Source organism: Salvelinus namaycush, chromosome 15 (genome assembly GCF_016432855.1).
Source record: "Salvelinus namaycush isolate Seneca chromosome 15, SaNama_1.0, whole genome shotgun sequence".
Classification (NCBI taxonomy): domain Eukaryota; kingdom Metazoa; phylum Chordata; class Actinopteri; order Salmoniformes; family Salmonidae; genus Salvelinus; species Salvelinus namaycush.
The window spans coordinates 21,618,912-21,642,897 of record NC_052321.1 but is presented as its reverse complement, the minus strand read 5'-3'; the positions used below and the strand labels follow the sequence as shown (position 1 = coordinate 21,642,897).

General features: G+C 45.9%; 1 protein-coding gene across 1 annotated transcript in view; it reads left to right on the top strand.

Moving 5' to 3' along the window:
* The window catches only part of LOC120059987 (latent-transforming growth factor beta-binding protein 2-like), a 75,955-nt gene that overhangs the window by 6,341 nt on the left and 45,628 nt on the right, over positions 1-23,986 (top strand). The window contains exons 4-5 of the mRNA XM_039009065.1: positions 56-158; positions 18,853-18,927. Of these exons, the coding sequence (XP_038864993.1) occupies positions 56-158; positions 18,853-18,927 (178 nt within the window). The remainder of the gene's footprint in view (positions 1-55; positions 159-18,852; positions 18,928-23,986) is intronic.

Here is a 23,986-nt window from a genome sequence, read left to right as displayed (position 1 = left end):
TGATGTGTCCTGTGTTGTGTGAGTGTGTTGAGATGTGTGTGTGTTGTCATTGCAGTGTGGGAAGCCTCTTCCTGGCCTGACCAAACAGGATGACTGCTGTGGAAGTGTGGGAGCCTCATGGGGCCTGAACAAGTGCACAGAGTGTCCAACCAAACCAGGTGAGTCCCCTCACATACTGAACACACTGAACCACTGAACCTCCTCCAGTGCTTTACCTTGTGTTATATCTTTGTTATGATGTGTTACTGTAGCCAAACATTTCCTTTTACTTCATTCATAAACACAATGTATCTCTGAGAATAACAGTCAGTTACTTTAACATGGGGTGATAATTCAGGATGATTACTGATTTGTGTATCCCAGATTAGAAGGATTGTGCCTCGACTCCATTGGCATCGGGACTTACTTGTCGTCTTATTATAAAATTAAGCAGTTTTCGCTTCTTGAAAAAAAACAAGGCACCAAATGAAAACACATTTAGCATGAATAACAGAGGCTGGCAGGAGTGCCACCCAGCCTGCGGGCAGGCAGAGAGAGAGAGGCTGGCTCTCCCTCTCATACTTTAAGTAACAGAAGAGAATGAACAGCTGTGGTCCCTGACCAAAGCTGCCTGGACTGTCGCTGCTGTGTGTTCCCTCATTGTGTTTGTAATAGAAGAGCACTCCTGACCCCTGGTGACCCCCCCCCAAGGACACCCAAGTTCTGTTACTGCAGTTCTCCAAGGGGGTGTGTGATGGTTGGGAGGGACTGTCCCTGCCCTTCAGTGTTAATTCCTATTAGGAAGAGGTCTGGCTGCGGTAGATGTCAATTGCCTGCACAGGGTGCTGTCATAGCCTGTCCCTGTTTAGTGTCTGTCTGTCTGCCGGAGCTCTAATCACGAGCAGACATCATCTCACTCAGGTCCATTCATCACAAACACAAATCTATTCTTCTCTTCTCTCTGTGCCAGAATCTCTCTCTCTCATGACCCACATCAGCATCTCTTTTGGATCCCAGATGTTTTCCTCTCCTCTGTCCTTTGAAGTGGGGAGAATCAGAACTATCCCTCCGTTCTCTCATTTTGTAGTTGTTTAGGGGCAGCTTGGGCCTCGGTCCCAGGTCACATGCAGAGTCAGATGAGAGAATGAAAGACAAAGAAGAGAAAGATGAAGCCACATAGGTCCTGTGCTAGTTGGTATACTTTGAAGGACTTAATAGGGAATACTTGGCATTTCTTTCCAGTCTTATTGTTCCCTGTATAGAAATGTGTCCAGAACTCGCTTTAACTGGCTTGATTATACTTTGTAAACTAAAACAAGTGGACAAGCATAAATTAAGAGTAATCATTTTGTCATCCCGTACATCTCTCTGGGACTGGTCAGGTCAGTCAGTTGAGGGCTTGATGACAAGTATCTGTAAGGAAGTAATTTTGTCATGCAAGTCATTGCGGACATCGACGTCTTGCTCCCAGACAAATTAAACAACTTCTTTGCTCACTTTGAGGACAATACAGTGCCACTGACACGGCCCGCTACGAAAGCCTGTGGGCTCTCCTTCACCGTGGCCAACGTGAGTAAAACATTTAAACGTGTTAACCCTCGCAAGGCTGCCGGCCCAGACGGCATCCCTAGCCACGTCCGCAGAGCATGCGCAGACCAGCTGGCTGGTGTGTTTACGGACGTATTCAATCAATCCCTATCCCAGTCTGCTGTGCCCACATGCTTCAAGATGGCCACCATTGTTCCTGTTCCCAAGAAAGCTAAGGTAACTGAACTAAATGACTATCGCCCCGTAGCACTCACTTCTGTCATCATGAAGTGCTTTGAGAGACTAGTCAAGGATCATATCACCTCCACCCTACCTGATACCCTAGACCCACTTCAATTTGCTTACCGCCCCAATAGGTCCACAGACGACGAAATCGCCATCACACTGCCCTATCCCATCTGGACAAGAGGAATACCTATGTAAGAATGCTATTCATTTACTACAGCTCACCATTTAACACCATAGTACCCTCCAAACTCGTCATTAAGCTGGAGACTCTGGTCTCGACCCCGCCATGTGCAACTGGGTCCTGGACCACAGGTGGTGAAGGTAGAAAACAACATCTCCACCCCGCTGATCCTCAACACTGGGGAACAAGGGTGCGTTCTCAGCCCTCTCCTGTACTCCCTGTTCACCCATGACTGCGTGGCCATGCACGCCTCCAACTCAATCATCAAGTTTGCAGACGACACTACAGTGGTAGGCCTGATTACCAACAACGACGAGACGGCCTACAGGGAGGAGGTGAGGGCCCTCGGAGCGTGGTGTCAGGAAAATAACCTCTCACTCAACATCAACAAAACAAAGGAGATGATCGTGGACTTCAGGAAACAGCAGAGGGAGCATCCCCCCATCTACATCGATGGGACAGTAGTGGAGAAGGTGGAAAGTTTTAAGTTCCTCGGCGTATACATCACAGACAAACTGAAATGGTCCACCCACACAGACAGCGTGGTGAAGAAGGCACAACAGCGCCTCTTCAACCTCAGGAGGCTGAAGAAATTTGGCTTGTCACCTAAAACACTCACACACTTTTACAGATGCACAATCGAGAGCATCCTGTCGGGCTGTATCACTGCCTGGTACGGCAACTGCTCCGCCCACAACTGAAAGGCTCTCCAGAGGGTAGTGAGGTCTGCACAACGGATCACAGGGGGCAAACTGCCTACCCACTAGGACACCTACACCACCCAATGTCACACGAAGGCCAAAAAGATAACTAAGGACAACAACCACCCGAGCCACTGCCTGTTCACCCCGCTATCATCCATAAGGCGAGGTCAGTACAGGTGCATCAAAGCTGGGACCGAGAGACTGAAAAATAGCTTCTATCTCAAGGCCATCAGACTGTTAAACAGCCATCACTAACATAGAGTGGCTGCTGCCAACATACAGTACAGACTCAAATCTCTGGCCACTTTAATACATTTAATAAATGGATTTAATAAATGTATCACGAGTCACTTTAAATAATGCCACTTTAATAATGTCTACATATCCTACATTACTCATCTCATATGTATATACTGTATTCTATACCATCTACTGCATCTTGCCTATGCCGCTCGGCCATCGCTCATCCATATATTTATATGTACATATTCTCATTCACCACTTTAGATTTATGTGTATTAGGTAGTTGTTGGGAAATTGCTAGATTACTTGTTAGATATTACTGCTGTCGGAACTAGAAATACAAGCATTTCACTACACTCACATTAACATCTGCTAACCATGTGTATGTGACCAATAAAATTATAATTTTTTATTTAACTAGGCAAGTCAGATTTTTACCTTCTCAGCTCGGGGATTCAATCTAGCAACCTTTCGGTTACTAGTCCAACACTCTAACCACTTTGATTTGATACCTTAGAGAACTATTTATTACTATTTATAACTTGTCAGAAACTACTAAATGCTTTTTGCACCCCATGACAAAATGTGTAGAATTGCAGGAAATAAGCTTTAAACGTGCAACAGTTCCTCTCCACCAACAAGAGGGGTGTGAACAGTTTGTGTCATGAACAGTGCTTGTGCCCATAGAAATAGACGTGGCATCTACTCACATGCACAGGGGAGTGCGGGATGTTCCCCAATGCTGGAAGGGGGGCCCCCCGAGTGAAAAAGCTTGGGAACCCATGGCTTAGACCACTTGTTCAACCTACTCTTTCCAGAACCTTTTAATGTGTCTCCTCTGGTCAGCTCTAAGTCAAATCAGTTTTAAGAAAATACCACAGATAATAAAAAATACCAAAATAATTAAAAAGCAGCAGTAAATAACATTAGCAGGGCTATATACAGGGGGTACCGGTACAGAGTCAATGTGTGGGGGCACTGGTGTCGAGGTAATTGAGGTAATATGTACAGAGTTATATGTACAGAGTAATTAAAGTGACTATGCATAGATTATAACAGAGAGTAGCAACAGCGTAGAAGGGGGGGGGGGGGGGGGGGCAGTGCAAATAGTCAGGGTAGCAATTTGATTAGCTGTTTAAGAGTCTTATGGCTTGGGGGTAGAAGCTGTTTAGAGCCTCTTGGACCTGCACCTGGTGCTCGGGTACCGCTTGCCTTGCGGTAGCAGAGAGAACACTCTCTATGACTAGGGTAGCTGGAGTCTTTGACCATTTTTAGGGCCTTCCTCTGTCACCGCCTGGTATAGAGGTCCTGGATGGCAGGAAACTTGGCCCCAGTGATGTACTGGGCCGTACGCACTACCCTTTGTAGTGCCTTGCGGTTGGAGGCTGAGCAGTTTCCATACCAGGCAGGATGCTCTCGATGGTGCAGCTGTAAAACCTTTTGAGCGTCTGAGGACCCATGCCAAATCTTTTCAGTCTCCTGAGGGGGAATAGGTTTTATCGTGCCCTCTTCACAACTGTCTTGGTGTGCTTGGACAATATTAGTTTGTTGGTGATGTCAAGGAACTTGAAGCTCTCAACCTGCTCCACTACAGCCCTGTCGATGAGAATGGGGGCATGCTCGTTCCTCCTTTTCCTGTAGTCCACAATCATCTCCTTTGTCATGAGCACGTTGAGGGAGAGGTTGTTTTACTTGCACCACACTGTCAGGTCTCTGACCACCTCCCAATAGGCTGTCTCATCGTTGTCGGTGATCAGGCCTACCACTGTTGTTTCATCAGCAAACCTAATGATGGTGTTGGGGGTGTTGGAGTCGTGCCTGGCCGTGCAGTCATGAGTTAACAAGGAGTACAGGAGGGGACTGAGCACGCACCCCTGAGAGGCCCCCTGTGTTGAGGATCAGCATGGTGGATGTGTTGTTACCTACCCTTACCACCTGGGGGCGGCCCATCAGGAAGTCCAAGATCCAGTTGCAGAGGGAGGTGTTTAGTCCTTAGCTTAGTGATAAGCTTTGAGGGAACTATGATGTTGAACGCTGAGCTGTAGTCAATGAACAGCATTCTCACATAGGTGTTCCTTTTGTCCTGGTGTGAAAGGGCAGTGTGGTGTGCAATAGAGATTGCATCATCTGTAGGTGCTGTATGCAAATTGGAGTGGGTCTAGGGTGTCTGGGATAATGGTGTTGATGTGAGCCATGACCAACCTTTCAAAGCATGTCATGGCTACAGACGTGAGTTATACGGGTCGGTAGTCATTTAGGCAGGTTACCTTAGTGTTCTTGAGCACAGGGACTATGGTGGTCTGCTTGATACATGTTGGTATTACAGACTCAGGCAGGGAGAGGTTGAAAATGTCAGTGAAAACACTTTCCAGTTGGTCAGCGCATGCTCACAGTACACGTCCTTGTAATCCGTCTGGCCCTGCGGCCTTGTGAATGTTGACCTGTTTAAAGGTCTTACTCACATCAGCTGCGGAGAGCGTGATCACACAGTCATCCGGAACAGCTGATGCTCTCATGCGTGTTTCAGTGTTACTTGCCTCAAAGCGAGCATAGAAGTTATTTAGCTCGTCTGGTAAGCTCATGTCACTGGGCAGCTCTTGGCTGTGCTTCCCATTGTAGTCTGTAATAGTTTGCAATTGCTGCCACATCCGACGTGTGTCGGAGCCGGTGTAGTACGATTCTATCTTAGACCTGTATTGATGCTTTGCCTGTTAGATGTTTCATCGGAGGGCATAGCGGGATTTCTTATAAGCTTCCGGGTTAGAGTCCCGCTCCTTGAATGCGGCAGCTCTACCCTTTAGCTCAGTGCGAATGTTGCCTGTAATCAATGGCTTCTGGTTGGGGTATGTACCTACAGTCACTGTGGGGACGACATCCTCGATGCACTTATTGATAAAGCCTGTGACTGATCTGGTGTACTCCTCAATGCCATTGGAACAATCCCGGAACATATTCCAGTCTGTGCTAGCAAAACAGTCCTGTAGTTTAGTATCTGCTTCATCTTACCACTTTTTATAGACCGAGTCACTGGTGCTTCCTGCTTTAATTTTTGCTTGTAAGCAGGAATCAGGAGGATAGAATTATGGTCAGATTTGCCAAAGATGGCCTAGAATTTATTTTCCTCTGGTTGCACATTTAACATGCTGATAGAAATTAGGTAAAACTGATTTAAGTTTCCCTGCATTAAAGTCCCCGGCCACTAGGAGCGCCGCCTCTGGATGAGCTCTTTCCTGTTTGCTTATGGCGGTATACAGCTCATTGAGTGCGGTTTTAGTGGCAGCATCGGTCTCTGCTCCCTGTCTTTGTCTTCAGTCCTAACTCTGATTCCCACACCATTCCCACATCTTTCTCCTGTAGTTCTCCCTCTATCAGATGGCAAGGATTCACTGAACTCTGACTGATTTGGTAAGAGACCTCCCATCCAAGACACTGCCAGACTACATTGTTATTTTTGGTAGTTAAAGTATTATTATTGCTATATGGAGTGGAGAAAGCCATGGTGCAATGGGGAAACGAATGGGTGTGTGTTTTTGGGAAGGATGGAGGTTGACGTAATGGAGGTTAAGACAGTGAGATGTGCTTGTCAGTCCCAGGCCTACACTGTGGAAGCCTCAGCCCTGTTCAGCCTTGTAGGATCGAATGCACTGTAAACCCACATGCTGCAAATTCCAATGCGTAATTAACTCCAGATAAAATAAGACCCTGGTCCATCTCTCCTCTCCCTTTGGTTCTTATGAGGCTGAGAGAGAGAGAGAGAGAAAGAGAGAGAGACCTTTTTACATTTCAGGTTTGAAAAGGTTGACGTGTGTCGAGATAGAAGCAGTTAGAGTTGTCCCCCTGGGCTGCAAGATGAAACCTGATTGGATGAGGAAAGGCAAGTGTTAGGTATGTAGTTGACAGCTAATTTGCATTCGAAGATTATTAGGAAACGTATCTAATGAAGTGAATCCAGCTCTTTGTAGATCAGATCTCTAAAATGATAGTGCCCGAGAAGCCGGTGTTTGGAGGATACATTGGCACGGTGTTGTTGTCGAGGGCTGGCTGGTCGTTCGTTCTGTCGGATCAGTTGCCAGAGACGCGAACCAGTCGTTAAGTATTTTTGTTCTGTATCTATGGACGCTACCCAGTCGTTGGTTCTAAATGTTCCATTGCCATCCCGGCTGGCAACATTATTTTCCCTTGCTTGTTAGCTAGCCAACTACAGCTAACTTAGTCACGTCAAACAGTGCAGCTGGGAATAACAACAAAATAGCCTCATTTTCATTTGTTTAAGCTGTTTTCTAGTGACATTTATTTGGATACATCCATAACAATGAGCTAATGATGCGCGATTTTGCCTGGCATAGAAAATGTGCTCTCTCGTTAGGACACTGTTGTTCAGAGGACCTAGCCAACAACACCGCTAACACAATCACTGCAAACTAGCTGCATTTCATTTTGTTTTATCTGTTTTCTATTGACATTTATTTGTATTTATCCATAAAAATGATACCAGCTGATTCATGATTTCGACTGGCTGAGAAAAGCTGTCTGCCTGTCTGTCTCGTCCCAACTTACGACACGTTCATTTCTATAGGACAGCTGGAGATCGAATTTCAGTATTAAAACAATGTTGCAAATGTTGAAGAGACAGACAGCAAGGTCTATACAAATTGAAGTTGAAAACCAAATGCTAGTCTAAAAGAAGATAACGTCTAGATGCTTATTATAGTGCAGATCAAGTTTATAAATTGCCTGGCTGGGCTGATGAGACAGTATATTGCTCAGTGAGATGGAACAGAGTAAATAGGCATTTCACCGTCATAGATTTAGCCGGTGGTAACTTGTGGAATAGACACCGGCTGGAATGCGGTTTTAACCAATCAGCATCCAGGATTAGACTCTCCCGTTGTATAATGACTGATATATCAGTACTTTTTGGAACAGGGACCAACATGCTCTGGTTTTCTACATTGATCACTTTAAGTGAAAGGTTCATCATGTAAGTTAATCTGAGGCACTTGAGAAGAGGCCACTGGCTCTGCCCTGAGTGTGACTCTTTGACCTGGTGTGAGAGTGGCATGGCCATTTCCATGACTCTATATGGAGTAGATGGCCACCCATAGTAATTCTATTTCTATGGTGCCACTAGGGTTTGGCGGTATACAGTCAGAGACTGTATAAAATGTTCTCAATGGGCTCATTAGCATTTAGCTGGATACCACCTAATCGCCACCACTCCCTGTGTGTTCCATGGCTTATGTAATTCCATAAAGCATGGCTCCGGTTGTCTCCCTATCTGTCATTCCGGGAAGTCTTCCCTCCCATTGACTCTTCTACTCCGGGACGCTGGGATGCTTCTCAGGGAGCAGGATCAGAGGTACCTCGGTGCCCACATAAATCACAGTCCCAACCACAGGAGCCCTGGCCCTGGAGCCACTTCCTCCCTAGGCCACTGAGGTCACAGCGTGATGTCACAGAATGATGATGTCAGCCTCCTGGCCCTCTGCCCCTCCTTCCTCAACCCATCCCCGCCCTATACTGAGAAAGCACCCTCTCTTTGACTCTGACTCTCTCTCTCTCTCTGACTCTGACTCTGACTCTGACTCTGACTCTGACTCTCTCTCTCTCTCTCTCTCTCTCTCTCTCTCTCTCTCTCTCTCTCTCTCTCTCTCTCTCTCTCTCTCTCTCTCTCTCTCTCTCTCTCTCTCTCTCTCTCTCTCTCTCTCTCTCTCTCTCTCTCTCTCTCTCAATTTCAATTCAATTCAATTCAATTCAAGGGGCTTTATTGGCATGGGAAACATGTGTTAACATTGCCAAAGCAAGTGAGGTAGATATTATACAAAAGTGAAATAAACAATACAAATTAACAGTAAACATTACACATACAGAAGTTTCAAAACAATAAAGACATTACAAATGTTATATTATATATATACAGTGTTGTAACAATGTACAAAAAGTTAAAATAAATAAGCATAAATATGGGTTGTATTTACAATGGTGTTTGTTCTTCACTGGTTGCCCTTTTCTTGTGGCAACAGGTCACAAATCTTGCTGCTGTGATGGCACACTGTGGAATTTCTCCCAGTAGATATGGGAGTTTATCAAAATTGGATTTGTTTTCAAATTCTTTGTGGATCTGTGTAATCTGAGGGAAATATGTCTCTCTAATATGGTCATACATTGGGCAGGAGGTTAGGAAGTGCAGCTCAGTTTCCACCTCATTTTGTGGGCAGTGTGCACATAGCCTGTCTTCTCTTGAGAGCCATGTCTGCCTACGGCGGCCTTTCTCAATAGCAAGGCTATGCTCACTGAGTCTGTACATAGTCAAAGCTTTCCTTAAGTTTGGGTCAGTCACAGTGGTCAGGTATTCTGCCACTGTGTACTCTCTGTTTAGGGCCAAATAGCATTCTAGTTTGCTCTGTTTTTTTGTTAATTCTTTCCAATGTGTCAAGTAATTATCTTTTTGTTTTCTCATGATTTGGTTGGGTCTAATTGTGCTGTTGTCCTGGGGCTCTGTGGGGTGTGTTTGTGTTTGTGAACAGAGCCCTAGGACCAGCTTGCTTAGGGGACTCTTCTCCAGGTTCATCTCTCTGTAGGTGATGGCTTTGTTATGGAAGGTTTGGGAATCGCTTCCTTTTAGGTGGTTGTAGAATTTAACGGCTCTTTTCTGGATTTTGATAATTAGTGGGTATCGGCCTAATTCTGCTCTGCATGCATTATTTGGTGTTCTACGTTGTACACGGAGGATATTTTTGCAGAATTCTGCATGCAGAGTCTCAATTTGGTGTTTGTCCCATTTTGTGAAATCTTGGTTGGTGAGCGGACCCCAGACCTCACAACCATAAAGGGCAATGGGCTCTATGACTGATTCAAGTATTTTTAGCCAGATCCTAATTGGTATGTTGAAATTTATGTTCCTTTTGATGGCATAGAAGGCCCTTCTTGCCTTGTCTCTCAGATCGTTCACAGCTTTGTGGAAGTTACCTGTGGTGCTGATGTTTAGGCCGAGGTATGTATAGTTTTTTGTGTGCTCTAGGGCAACGGTGTCTAGATGGAATTTGTGGTCCTGGTGACTGGACCTTTTTTGGAACACCATTATTTTGGTCTTACTGAGATTTACTGTCAGGGCCCAGGTCTGACAGAATCTGTGCAGAAGATCTAGGTGCTGCTGTAGGCCCTCCTTGGTTGGTGACAGAAGCACCAGATCATCAGCAAACAGTAGACATTTGACTTCGGATTCTAGTAGGGTGAGACCGGGTGCTGCAGACTGTTCTAGTGCCCGCGCCAATTCGTTGATATATATGTTGAAGAGGGTGGGGCTTAAGCTGCATCCCTGTCTCACCCCACGACCCTGTGTGAAGAAATGTGTGTGTTTTTTGCCAATTTTAACCGCACACTTGTTGTTTGTGTACATGGATTTTATAATGTCGTATGTTTTACCCCCAACACCACTTTCCATCAATTTGTATAGCAGACCCTCATGCCAAATTGAGTCGAAGGCTTTTTTGAAATCAACAAAGCATGAGAAGACTTTGCCTTTGTTTTGGTTTGTTTGGTTGTCAATTAGGGTGTGTAGGGTGAATACATGGTCTGTTGTACGGTAATTTGGTAAAAAGCCAATTTGACATTTGCTCAGTACATTGTTTTCATTGAGGAAATGTACGAGTCTGCTGTTAATGATAATGCAGAGGATTTTCCCAAGGTTACTGTTGACGCATATTCCACGGTAGTTATTGGGGTCAAATTTGTCTCCACTTTTGTGGATTGGGGTGATCAGTCCTTGGTTCCAAATATTGGGGAAGATGCCAGAGCTAAGGACGATGTTAAAGAGTTTTAGTATAGCCAATTGGAATTTGTTGTCTGTATATTTGATCATTTCATTAAGGATACCATCAACACCACAGGCCTTTTTGGATTGGAGGGTTTTTATTTTGTCCTGTAACTCATTCAAGGTAATTGGAGAATCCAGTGGGTTCTGGTAGTCTTTAATAGTTGATTCTAGGATTTGTATTTGATCATGTATATGTTTTTGCTCTTTATTCTTTGTTATAGAGCCAAAAAGATTGGAGAAGTGGTTTACCCATACATCTCCATTTTGGATAGATAATTCTTCGTGTTGTTGTTTGTTTAGTGTTTTCCAATTTTCCCAGAATTGGTTAGAGTCTATGGAGTCTTCAATTACATTGAGCTGATTTCTGACGTGCTGTTCCTTCTTTTTCCGTAGTGTATTTCTGTATTGTTTTAGTGATTCACCATAGTGAAGGCGTAGACTCAGGTTTTCCGGGTCTCTATGTTTTTGGTTGGACAGGTTTCTCAATTTATTTCTTAGATTTTTGCATTCTTTATCAAACCATTTGTCATTGTTGTTCATTTTCTTCGGTTTTCTATTTGAGATTTTTAGATTTGATAGGGAAGCTGAGAGGTCAAATATACTGTTAAGATTTTCTACTGCCAAGTTTACACCTTCACTATTGCAGTGGAACATTTTACCCAGGAAGTTGTCTAAAAGGGATTGAATTTGCTGTTGCCTAATTGTTTTTTGGTAGGTTTCCAAACTGCATTCCTTCCATCTATAGCATTTCTTAATGTTACTCAGTTCCTTTGGCTTTGATGCCTCATGATTGAGTATTGCTCTGTTCAAGTAGACTGTGATTTTGCTGTGGTCTGATAGGGGTGTCAGTGGGCTGACTGTGAACGCTCTGAGAGACTCTGGGTTGAGGTCAGTGATAAAGTAATCTACAGTGCTACTGCCAAGAGATGAGCTATAGGTGAACCTACCATAGGAGTCCCCTCGAAGCCTACCATTGACTATGTACATACCCAGCGTGCGACAGAGCTGCAGGAGTTGTGACCCGTTTTTGTTGGTTATGTTGTCATAGTTGTGCCTAGGGGGGCATATGGGGGAGGGAATGCTGTCACCTGCAGGCAGGTGTTTGTCCCCCTGTGTGCTGAGGGTGTCAGGTTCTTGTCCAGTTCTGGCATTTAGGTCGCCACAGACTAATACATGTCCCTGGGCCTGGAAATGATTGATTTCCCCCTCCAGGATGGAGAAGCTGTCTTTATTAAAGTATGGGGATTCTAGTGGGGGGATATAGGTAGCACACAGGAGGACATTTTTCTCTCTCTCTCTCTCTCTCTCTCTCTCTCTCTCTCTCTCTCTCTCTCTCTCATGGGGATGTTATTCCTGAACATTAGATCAATAAAATAAGATGAGGAGGAGAGGGCAAGTTACAAATCGACCCACATGAGATCATCACTCCCAGTCCCATGGAGAAATATTGAATCTGCCATTCATTTAGGACCAAAGCCTGTGCGTATTACTTTTTATTAGCAGTGATCAAACATTGAACACTTGTTAATGACCAAGATCAAAACCGAGCAAAGGGTGTGACTTTGCTAAACATCTGCTGTGGTCCATGCCAAGGTTCCAGGCTGCTCTCTCTCTTTGCTGCCGCATCCTCTCTCTCATGGTGATTAAACAGAGACGTTTCCATCCTTTGATACGTTCTGATTCATTCTGTGTTGATTTAGCTTAACGCCGGGTGCAAACAGTGTGAATCTTTTAGATAGACAGCAGTGTGGCTAAGGAGGGCTGACTTGGCCTGGCTGCTCACAGGTATAAATCCTAATGCAGACATAATCTATCTGTCCCAGAGAGCACCGCTGTCCAAGGCACCGTGCCAGTGAGTTGGAGGCACATGGAAATGAAATCTGTGTAATAAGATACATGTTAGGCTTGTTCATCATAGGGTATGGACTGTACCATGTCATCTCTTGGCCTTGCCCCAGTGGTAAATATTTCATATCGAGTGGGGGCAGTGGGGGATTATGGGAGAATGTGTGTCTGTTTTAAATGGGAGGTCACAACCACACCGCCATGGGCATCGTAAAGAAGGGAGGAGAGAAAATGATAAACTGTCAAACTACGAACAAAGATGCAAAATGCATCAAATTATGTTAAACACTGAGACAATTAATAGGATGTTTTTGAATAAGGATTCAATCAAACCGAACCGAACCGATTGAGATCAATGCCTTGCTCGAAGCAGCTCAATTGTCTATATAGCATGTCTGCCACAACATGGTAATTGTCAGTGCCTGTGAACACACAGCTGGGAATTTAATTGACTCAATATCAAACTTTTAGCTGGTATAATTTGTTTTTTTGTAAGACAAATGTTTGCTTTGCATTAGTGTGTTTATGTCTGGGGCTGATCTCATCATGGGGATGTTGATGTTAGGCTAATTATTTACATTTGAGTTATTTAGCAGACAGTCTTATCGAGAGCGACTGGTCCCCCGTGGGAGTCGTTGCAAGCGCCATGCTCTACCAACTGAATCACAGGGGACCTAGGCTCATGTGACTGTCTCATCTGATGTCCCAGCGCTTGACTGGCTGGCTGCTACTGAAGGTCTTATTTACAGGGCTGGTGATATGGGCCATGCCAGATTGGCAAACTTGGCGTGTGCCAAACAGACTTTCTGCTTTGAAAGCAAATGACTTCCCCTTAGCTGTTTTCTCTAATCAGCCGTTGGCCTGGAGGCCAGAGGGAGATGACTTGTTTTTCATCTTCATCTCAAAGGGAATGAAACAACTCCTTGTGATTAAAGAGTTGAGTTTGCTTTGCCCCTTGGGTCTATCCATGGCACCAGTTTGTCCCATGGCGGTTTGTTCTCAGAAAGCATGTCACTTAAAGGGTCTTGAATGGTCTTAGCACTCATGTCTGTTGTGTTCCTATAGAATATCTAACGTTGGAATGGAGAGGGAAGATTGTCTCCCCTTCTCCTGTGGATTGCATCCATTCCCCCTCTCTGGTCTATCTCTTCTTCTCAGGTTCTCCAACTGGGGTTCTGGATTAGCCTGGAGGTAGGGAGTGACTGGGGGCAGACCTCATGGGGGAGCTGGATAATAGTGCTGAGGCAGTACAGTACATTCTGGGTTCAGTACAGTGCTATGCCTGTGAAGGATGTGCCAATCGGACCTCTAAATAGGCCTCCACATAATGATTGCACTAAATTTCCAATTAGATTTCTGTCAAGCAGAACCCATTTGACTAGCTAGACCAGCCCCTCTTCCTCCAAACTCCCCCTCTCTCTCCTTACCATCACTCCTCTTTTGCGTAACCTCTCCTCCTCTCTAAATACCCTCAGTAAACCCCCACATGTCAAAATGCCTATTTTGAAGACTGTCCTAAGGTAGCTTTGACACCTGTTTTAGAGTAGAGCTTTCACTGACATTTATTTGGCTCTCAAAAGAAAGAAATGACACCTACTAAGAAATTGTATATGACGCTTTAAAGCTTCTATATGTATCTTTTTGGGCGACCAGACCAAATTCACATAGTAATGTGAGTTATAGATCTGCCATTCATTGAAAGCAAGTCTAAGAAGCAGTAGATATGTTCAATATGTGCTTTTTCTATGCTTCCTGTTCTTAAGTTTCATTTTGCGTCTTTTACTTTCGGTTTTGTACACCACCTTCAAACATCTGAAAATACAATATGTGGGGTTTGAAAATGTATTTCACAACGGTTTAGATTAAAATTAGGCAACTATTAGAATTTTAGCAATCAGGAAATGGTGAAGTGATTACAGCATATTGCACCATTAACTGTTTACAAGCAAATAGAGCTGAATGGTTGCAAATAAAATTCCTGACGCAAGTTCAAGATTATTGTTGAAGTACAACAAATCAGTCATGGGTGACAGTCTTTTGCAGTGAATGAATGAAGGGGGATACAACTAAGGCCAACAGTCTGTGTCCCTGTGCTTCCTCTTTGTAAAGCACAATGAATATGCACCCGTCTAGTTTCTCTGTCCCAGCATCCATGTAACCAGGGGGAACACTAATGATGCAGCAAGGTCACTCTTGCGTTCGACTGCTTTGGGATCTGTGACAATGAACATTGTCTGGGTCAGCATGACGGCATGTCAAAACCATTCCACAGTGGCATTCTACCCACAAAACATCCTGAACTAGGATATATGCTAGATACATAGCCTACAATACATTTCGCTCTTTGGGTATGTTTGTTGTCGATTGCACTAGCCTATAACTAGGGCCCAGAGTTTTTCCTGGTAGGGTAGTTAGGCAAAACTTCTGGTCCTATTTATGCAGTATTTTTTGTTTGCCATTGTCTTTAGCAGTGGGTTGACCATAAAGATGATGACTTGTCATCTCAGGTAACCTGCTGGTGAAGCTACTTCAGACAGACCTGCCCTCCTCTGTGTTCCCTCTAGTCTCTCAGTACTAATAAGCTTGACTGGGAGGCCCGCCCCCTGCTGGGCATCCCTTGGCTTGTGCTTCTGCAGTCAGGGCAGAATCTGATCTTGTCCTCATGGGGGGTCGCACCTCCATCACCCGCTGCCCCGTCACAACAGCTCATTACCCAGAAGCATCCCTGGGATTCCATGGGCGCAGGACGGGGCGGGCAGACAGGAACAGGTGCTTCACCTTGACACAATTATCTCCGACCCAGCAGAGGAGCTCCCGTCTGGTCTGATTCACTTCTGATCTGCTGTGTGAACCTTCAGGTACTTCCACTAGCCATGCCTGCTTCACAGCCCTGAACTCACACTGTTAGACTCTCACAACCACTCAGAACACAGATGGGATAACATGGAAAATGATTAAACACCATAAATAAGATTGTCTATCAGACTGCCAGACTGCCTGTCTGCGACACCACTGTCTGTCAGACTGCCTGCCTGCGACACCACTGTCTGTCAGACTGCCTGCCTGCCTGCGTCACCACTGTCTGTCAGACTGCCTGCCTGCCTGCGTCACCACTGTCTGTCAGACTGCCTGTCTGTCTGCGACACCACTGTCTGTCAGACTGCCTGTCTGTCTGCGACACCACTGTCTGTCACACTGCCTGCCTGCGTCACTACTGTCTGTCACACTGCCTGCCTGCGTCACCACTGTCTGTCACACTGCCTGCCTGCGTCACTACTGTCTGTCAGAATGCCTGTCTGCGACACCACTGTCTGTCAGACTGCCTGTCTGCGACACCACTGTCTTTCAGACTGCCTGCCTGCGACACCACTGTCTGTCAGACTGCCTGCCTGCGACACCACTGTCTGTCAGACTGCCTGTCTGCGACACCACTGTCTTTCAGACTGCCTGCCTGCGACACCACTGTCTGTCAGACTGCCTGCCTGCGACACCACTGTCTGTCAGACTGCCTGTCTGCGACACCACTGTCTTTCAGACTGCCTGCCTGCGACACCACTGTCTGTCAGACTGCCTGCCTGCGACACCACTGTCTGTCAGACTGCCTGCCTGCGTCACCACTGTCTGTCAGACTGCCTGCCTGCTACACCACTGTCTGTCAGAATGCCTGTCTGCGACATCACTGTCTGTCAGACTGCCTGTCTGCGACACCACTGTCTTTCAGACTGCCTGTCTGCGACACCACTGTCTTTCAGACTGCCTGCCTGCGACACCACTGTCTGTCAGACTGCCTGCCTGCGACACCACTGTCTGTCAGACTGCCTGTCTGCGACACCACTGTCTTTCAGACTGCCTGCCTGCGACACCACTGTCTGTCAGACTGCCTGCCTGCGACACCACTGTCTGTCAGACTGCCTGCCTGCGACACCACTGTCTGTCAGACTGCCTGCCTGCGTCACCACTGTCTGTCAGACTGCCTGCCTGCTACACCACTGTCTGTCAGAATGCCTGTCTGCGACATCACTGTCTGTCAGACTGCCCGCGACACCACTGTCTGTCAGACTGCCTGTCTGCCTGCGTCACCACTGTCTGTCAGACTGCCTGTCTGTCTGCGACACCACTGTCTGTCAGACTGCCTGCCTGCGACACCACTGTCTGTCAGACTTTCTGCCTGCGTCACCACTGTCTGTCAGACTGCCTGCCTGCGTCACTACTGTCTGTCAGAATGCCTGTTAGCGACACCACTGTCTGTCAGACTGCCTGTCTGCGACACCACTGTCTGGCAAACTGCCTGCCTGTGACACCACTGTCTGTCAGACTGGCTGCCTGCGACACCACTGTCTGTCAGACTGCCTGCCTGCGTCACCACTGTCTGTCAGACTGCCTGCCTGCGACACCACTGTTTGTCAGAATGCCTGTCTGCGACACCACTGTCTGTCAGACTGCCTGCCTGCGACACCACTGTTTGTCAGAATGCCTGTCTGCGACACCACTGTCTGTCAGACTGCCTGCCTGCGACACCACTGTCTGTCAGACTGCCTGTCTGTCTACGACACCACTGTCTGTCAGACTGCCTGCCTGCGACACCACTGTCTGTCAGACTGCCTGCCTGCGACACCACTGTCTGTCAGACTGCCTGTCTGCATCACCACTGTCTGTCTGTCAGACTGCCTGCCTGCGTCACTACTGCCTGTCAGAATGCCTGTCTGCGACACCACTGTCTGTCAGACTGCCTGCCTGCATCACTACTGTCTGTCAGAATGCCTGTCTGCGACACCACTGTCTGTCAGACTGCCTGCCTGCATCACCACTGCCTGTCAGAATGCCTGTCTGCGACACCACTGTCTGTCAGACTGCCTGCCTGCGACACCACTGTCTGTCAGACTGCCTGCCTGCGTCACTACTGCCTGTCAGAATGCCTGTCTGCGACACCACTGTCTGTCAGACTGCCTGCCTGCGACACCACTGCCTGTCAGAATGCCTGTCTGCGACACCACTGTCTGTCAGACTGCCTGCCTGCATCACTACTGTCTGTCAGAATGCCTGTCTGCGACACCACTGTCTGTCAGACTGCCTGCCTGCGTCACTACTGCCTGTGACACCACTGTCTGTCAGACTGCCTGCCTGCAACGCCACTGTCTGTCAGACTGCCTGCCTGTGACACCACTGTCTGTCAGACTGCCTGCCTGCCTGCGTCAACACTGTCTGTCAGACTGCCTGCCTGCGTCACCATTGTCTGTCAGACTGCCTGTCTGCGACACCACTGTTTGTCACTCTCAGGCCTCCAGATCAACACCCTGCGACACCCTAGATACTGATGGTACTTATTGAGCTCACATATACAGTTTGTCATACTGTGTACGTGTTTCAAGCTATGAATGAGCGTGTGTGTGTGTGTATAGACAGTTTATGCTGGAATCTGATCAACTGGAACATGTCTGATGATATTCTAGGAGGCTCTTCATCTGCGTCTCCTCTTTCAGTTTTCCATAACTGTGAAATCTGTGACTAATCACATTGCTCCTGTTCAGCATTCGGCTCCGATTTGCACCTACCTCAATCCCACCTCATCCCCTTCCCCCTATCCCTACAAGTGACGGCTCAGTGATTGCCATCTGATATTGAGAATAGCCTCCTTCCCCAGTACCAACAACTAAAGGAGCATGCCCTGCCCTGACTGGGTACAGAATGAATAATGACATCATGTTTTCAGGCCTCAGTAAGTGTATGGCTGCGCTGGGGGCATGAATGGACACAGAGTGTTATTCACAACACCACTTCTGTGAACCTCTAAAGTACCCTGCTGAAAGACATGCTGCATGATTGTTTTAGTAGAACAAGCAAAAAGAGATATGCGCTGCACCCTTGTAAGGACCCCAGTAACTCGATTTTTACCATGGTTGGTGACACAGGTCATTGCTGTGGCATGTGTTTCTTCGAAACAATGTATGATTTACTGGCTCTGTTTTTCTGTGTATGTGTCCCCAGGGTCTATGTAATATGATTATTAATGATGTTGTGTGTTGTTGATGATTGTGTGTGATGGCAGTACTGTCTTATAACTGAGGTTGATGGGGATCCATTTACATGGCAGCGTTGTGGTGTCCCGCAGGGCCCAGCTGTGGGTCCCCATCTAATTTCTCCACCCGCTAAGCTCAGCACATCTGTAACATATGGTCCCCTGCTAGACATGAGCCATCCCTCTCCCTCCATCTCTGTGTTATGGATGCAATGCTTTTTAAAGTAGACAAGCAGAATGTGATGTCTCTTTCTCTGATCAGTGCTTTTTCTTTTTTTCTTTTATCCCGCAGCGTATGCAGTGATTGCGAACGGCCAAGTGGAATGCCCCAAGGGTTACAAGAGGGTGAACCTGACTCATTGTCAAGGTAAGGGGACGGAGATGACGGAGATGAAGATGATGTCCTGTTGTTTTGCTTGTGTTTAGTAATACCAATAGCGCAGTGGTCACCAACCTATTCTGAGTCAAGCTCACTTTCACAGTCAAAAAGCAAGCTGAGATCTACCGCTCAGAATATTTTTTAAACATGACGTAACATTACCCTAATAATAACAGTTCTGTAGGAATGAGGTTTGTGCAGTAGGCCTAATACATTATCACAGCATATTGGCTCTATGCCTGGCCTGCCAGTATTGTTCTTCTTAGACCATATTATATCTCAAACTTGAGTTTTGATAACAAAATAGATCAGTTGGTGTAGCACTTGCGAGGCAACGCTGAGCATAAAATGAAATCATTTGCAAATCATTTGCTTTTTATTTGACTGGACTGATGGTACCTGCTTCTGATGGTCATGGTGCTTTCAAGACAACTGGGAACTCAGGGGGAAAAAACTAGGTCAAAACATGATGCCAGTGATCTTCAGGTCAAAAAGTCGGAGCTATAGAAAGATGCCAACGATTCCAAGTTGGATGACCACCCCGCCAAAAAATCCCAGTCGGATCTTGTTTTTTGGCGGGGAGTTCCAAGTTGTCTTGAACGCACTGAAGTTGTAAGTCGGAGATTTGCTAATTTCCAGTTGTTTTGAACACGGCATTAGTCTCAGCAGGAAGGGAGAGAGCAGCAGAGGGTCCGCCTCTCACGGTCGCTACTCTCTCCTTCCATTCCTCCGGTGAGACTAACCAGAGAGAGGAGACACCGTCTTCCACCCGATGGCAAAACTACAGTCGCACCTGCACAAATTCATGTAGTTCCTATGACCAGAGAAAGTGAAATATTCCTCTATATTAAAATAGACACGACCAGCTGCTAATAATAAAAACGCAGGGCTATCGATACACTTTGCTACTCATTTATTGCAGCTGTATTGCGAGTGGAAGTAGGGAGAAGTGCGTTTTAAGTTTTTAATAATGTTGAAAAGTGTTGACAGTGCTGAATGAAAACTTAGATATGATCTCACTCATAAAAACAGCAGTTCTTTGCTGTATTCTTTGACATTCTCTCTGGTCATTGTTTTAAACCGGGATGCTGGCCTTCTAGGCAGAGTTCGTCTCTCCAGTGTCTGTGTTCTTTTGCCTATCTTAATCTTTTATTTTTATTGGCCAGTCTGAGATATGGCTTTTTCTTTGTAACTCTGCCTAGAAGGCCAGCATCCCGGAGTCACCTCTTCACTGTTGACATTGAGACTGCTGTTTTGCGGGTACTATTTAATGAAGCTGCCAGTTGAGGACTTGTGAGGTGTCTGTTTCTCAAACTAGACACTCTAATGTACTTGTCCTCTTGCTCAGTTGTGCACCGGGGCCTCCCACTCCTCTTTCCATTCTGGTTAGTGCCAGTTTGCGCTGTTCTGTGAAGGGAGTAGTACACAGCGTTGTACGAGATCTTCAGTTTCTTGGCAATTTCTCACTTGGAATAGCCTTCATTTCTCAGAACAAGAGTAGACTGACGAGTTTCAGAAGAAAGTTCTTTGTTTCTGGCCATTTTGAGCCTGTAATCGAACCCACAAATGCTGATGCTCAAGATGCTCAATTAGTCTAAAGAAGGACAGTTTTATTGCTTCTTTAATCAGAACAACCATTTTCAGCTGTGCTAACATATTTGCAAAAGGGTTTTCTAATGATCAGTTAGCCTTTTAAAATGATAAACTTGGATTAGCTAACACAATGTGCCATTGGAACACAGGAGTGATAGTTGATGATAATGGGCCTCTGTAAGCCTATGCAGATATTCCATAAAAAATCTGCCGTTTCCAGCTACAATAGTCATTTACAACATTAACAATGTACAGTGTATTTCTGATCAATTTGATGTTATTTAAATGGACAAAAAAATTGCTTTTCTTTCAAAAACAAGGACAATTCTAAGTGACCCCAAACTTTTGAACGGTAGTGTATGAAAAGAAAAGAAAAGTTGCGGACAAGGACACTTTATGCTGTCCAAAATGGTGTCAAGAGTTGCCAGCAAACGCAGTAATTCATTTAACTTTGATTCAACTTGCTTTTTCTGATCACTTCAAGATGTTCTCCCCTAACAGTCCCTCATTTTTTGAGGGTGAAAAACCAAACTGACAGATATTCACAATATTTACTGGCCAGCTTCAAAGTCTTATTCCCATTCTGCTGGAGCTCCATTCCCAAAAATCATTTTGAATTTCAGCCTTTAGAACAACTGCCAAGGATGCAAAATGGAGATTCTTCTGGGATTCTGTCATTATTATCAAGCAGGTGTCCTCCTTGCCAAAGTGTGATTCCTCACAGGAGGAGAAAGAGTCTTGTGTCATATTGTGTGTCTGAGCACAGACGTGATTCGCCCTGCTCTCTCTTTTTGCTCCTGGTGCTGGGCTCGGGGGCGTACAGTGGGCCTCGCGTCACAGATAGAATGGCCCCTCAGAAACACAAGCTGTTTTGTGACCTTAGGACAGGCCAGTGTCTTCCAAACACTCAGGAAAAACACTGTAGAGGAACTGGTTCGGCTGGAGTCACCTATAGGGCTTCTTATGTAATGGAACATCTATGGCCTCACTGCCATACGTTTAGTATGGGCTGAATCATTATTTATTTTTTTACCCCCGGTCTGAGATATGGCTTTTTCTAGAGAGAATATAGGCAGGAAGACAGGCAAGCATTTCCACATTGGGCTTTTGAGGAAGAACACATTGCTGTTCAGCTAAGGACAGGTCAAGTTCTTAACTGAGAAACATGCATCTCCAATTAATAGCAGCTTGGGAAAGGTTTGGAAAAGGATCACTCACTTCCCAAGTCCTCGAATGGATGGGGGTTTTGCCTCATGACTTATGTTTAGTGTCTGATTCAAAACATTTAAACAGCTCTGTCTTATTTGACAGAGAACCTCCCAGTCCCCACTCTAGCAGTACTCAACAATAATCCTGGATATTACTGTTAAATAAAGTATGGATAGTTATTTCCTTTACAATGGCAGTAAATAATTCTCATGGTTGTTTATGTGAATCCTCTACAAGTTTATTTTGGCCTTGCAGTCATAAAGTAAGAAATTACAGGTCGAGTGAGTTCAGGACAGGCAGGTTGTCAGTTTAAGCGCAGTCAGGGGACTCTTTGGATGGAGTCATCATTCTGCGTCATTACTACAATAACAATGTTGTCATGAGAAACCTGTCGAGGAGAACTCTGATGGACGTCTGTGTGTTCCATCTGTGCCGTGTACAATAAAAGAATGAGTGAGCGAGCGACCAACCATGAAGTCAGATAGGTGTTGAGATTAGTGGAGGTCATGACAGGCTTTCATTCTAGTCAGTTCCAATCCCTTACCCTCGACCAGACTGTAGCACTAACACTAACCTGAATCAACCTGACCCTGGATTACAGACCCCATGTGATGAAGGAAGGCTGAGCCTAACGTTGAACTTCAGCCTTCAGCTCAACATCCAGATAACATGCAGCTTAAACTGGTCTCAAGTAGTCCCTATAGTCCCACAGCGCCTCCACAGCAGTGTTGTTGTCTCTCTGAGTGGGAGCTAGCAGAGTTACGTTTCCCCAAGAGACATGGTTTGGTTAGAGGTCACAGTGTTTAACCCCATGACAGCAGTTGTCCATTGCATCTTCTTTATGTGCCGCGTGGCTCACCCAAACAGGAAATATTGTCCACCCATTTGCTTACAACTGAGTCAGCCTGTTTACATCATTAATAACAGAGGGGCTGGGGAAAGGTCATGAGGGGGTCAGCTAACGTTATGACCTTGAACTGGTTCCCCTTTTAATCCCCCATACCACCAACACACACACACACACACACACACACACACACACACACACACACACACACACACACACACACACACACACACACACACACACACACACAGACACAGACACAGACACAGACACAGACACACAAAGACAAGCACACAGACATGGACACACAGATACACACACAGACACACGCATGCACACACAACCACATACACACACACACACACACACACAGGCACGTACACAGACACACAAAGACAAGCACACAGGCATGGACACACAGATACACACACACACACACACACACACACACACACACACACACACACACACACACACACACACACACACACACACACACACACACACACACACACACACACACACACACACACCGAGAGAAGGAGAGGCCTGTACTCTCATGATAGTTTTGCTTTTCCTCCCATCACTCCCCAGACTATTCCCCTATAAGCTATCGTTTTCCACCGGCCAGCAAAACAAGAGCAGATTCATTATTATTGGGAAAATCTGCCATGGCAACTTGTCAGGTTCCAGTCGTCACGGCGATGGGAAAAGGCCTAATGATTTACTGTTGTTCATCACTAGAACCGCCATAGGCCAATGGACACTGACGTTTCATTTTGTAAATAAAAAATATCAACCCACAAAAAGCTGTCCTGCTTCTTCCCTGACTTTTCCTAAATGTTTGTATTTTACACTGCTCATTTGTCAGCATTTTGGAATTGTCACGGTCGTCTGTTGAAGAAGGAGTGGACCAAAGCGCAGCGTGGTACGTGTTCATAATATTTTTATAAATTAGAATACTTGAACAAAAATAACAAAGAAACAACACGAAACAGTTCTGTCTGGTGAAGACACAAAAACAGAAAACAGCTACCCACAAAAACCATGTGGGAAAAAGCTACCTAAGTATGGTTCTCAATCAGAGACAACGATAGACAGCTGCCTCTGATTGAGAACCACACCCGGCCAAACAACAAAGAAATACAAAACATAGAAAATTAACATAGAATGCCCACCCAAATCACACCCTGACCAAACCAAAATAGAGACGTAAAAAGCTCTCTACGGTCAGGGCGTGACAGTACCCCCCCCCCCCCCCCCCCAAAGGTGCGGACTCCGGCCGCAAAACCTGAACCTATGGGGAGGGTCTGGGTGGGCATTTCACCCAGTGGTGCGGGACGTAGACCTCGCCGCCAACCCCGGACTGGGGACCCTCGTAGCGGGGCCCGGAATGGG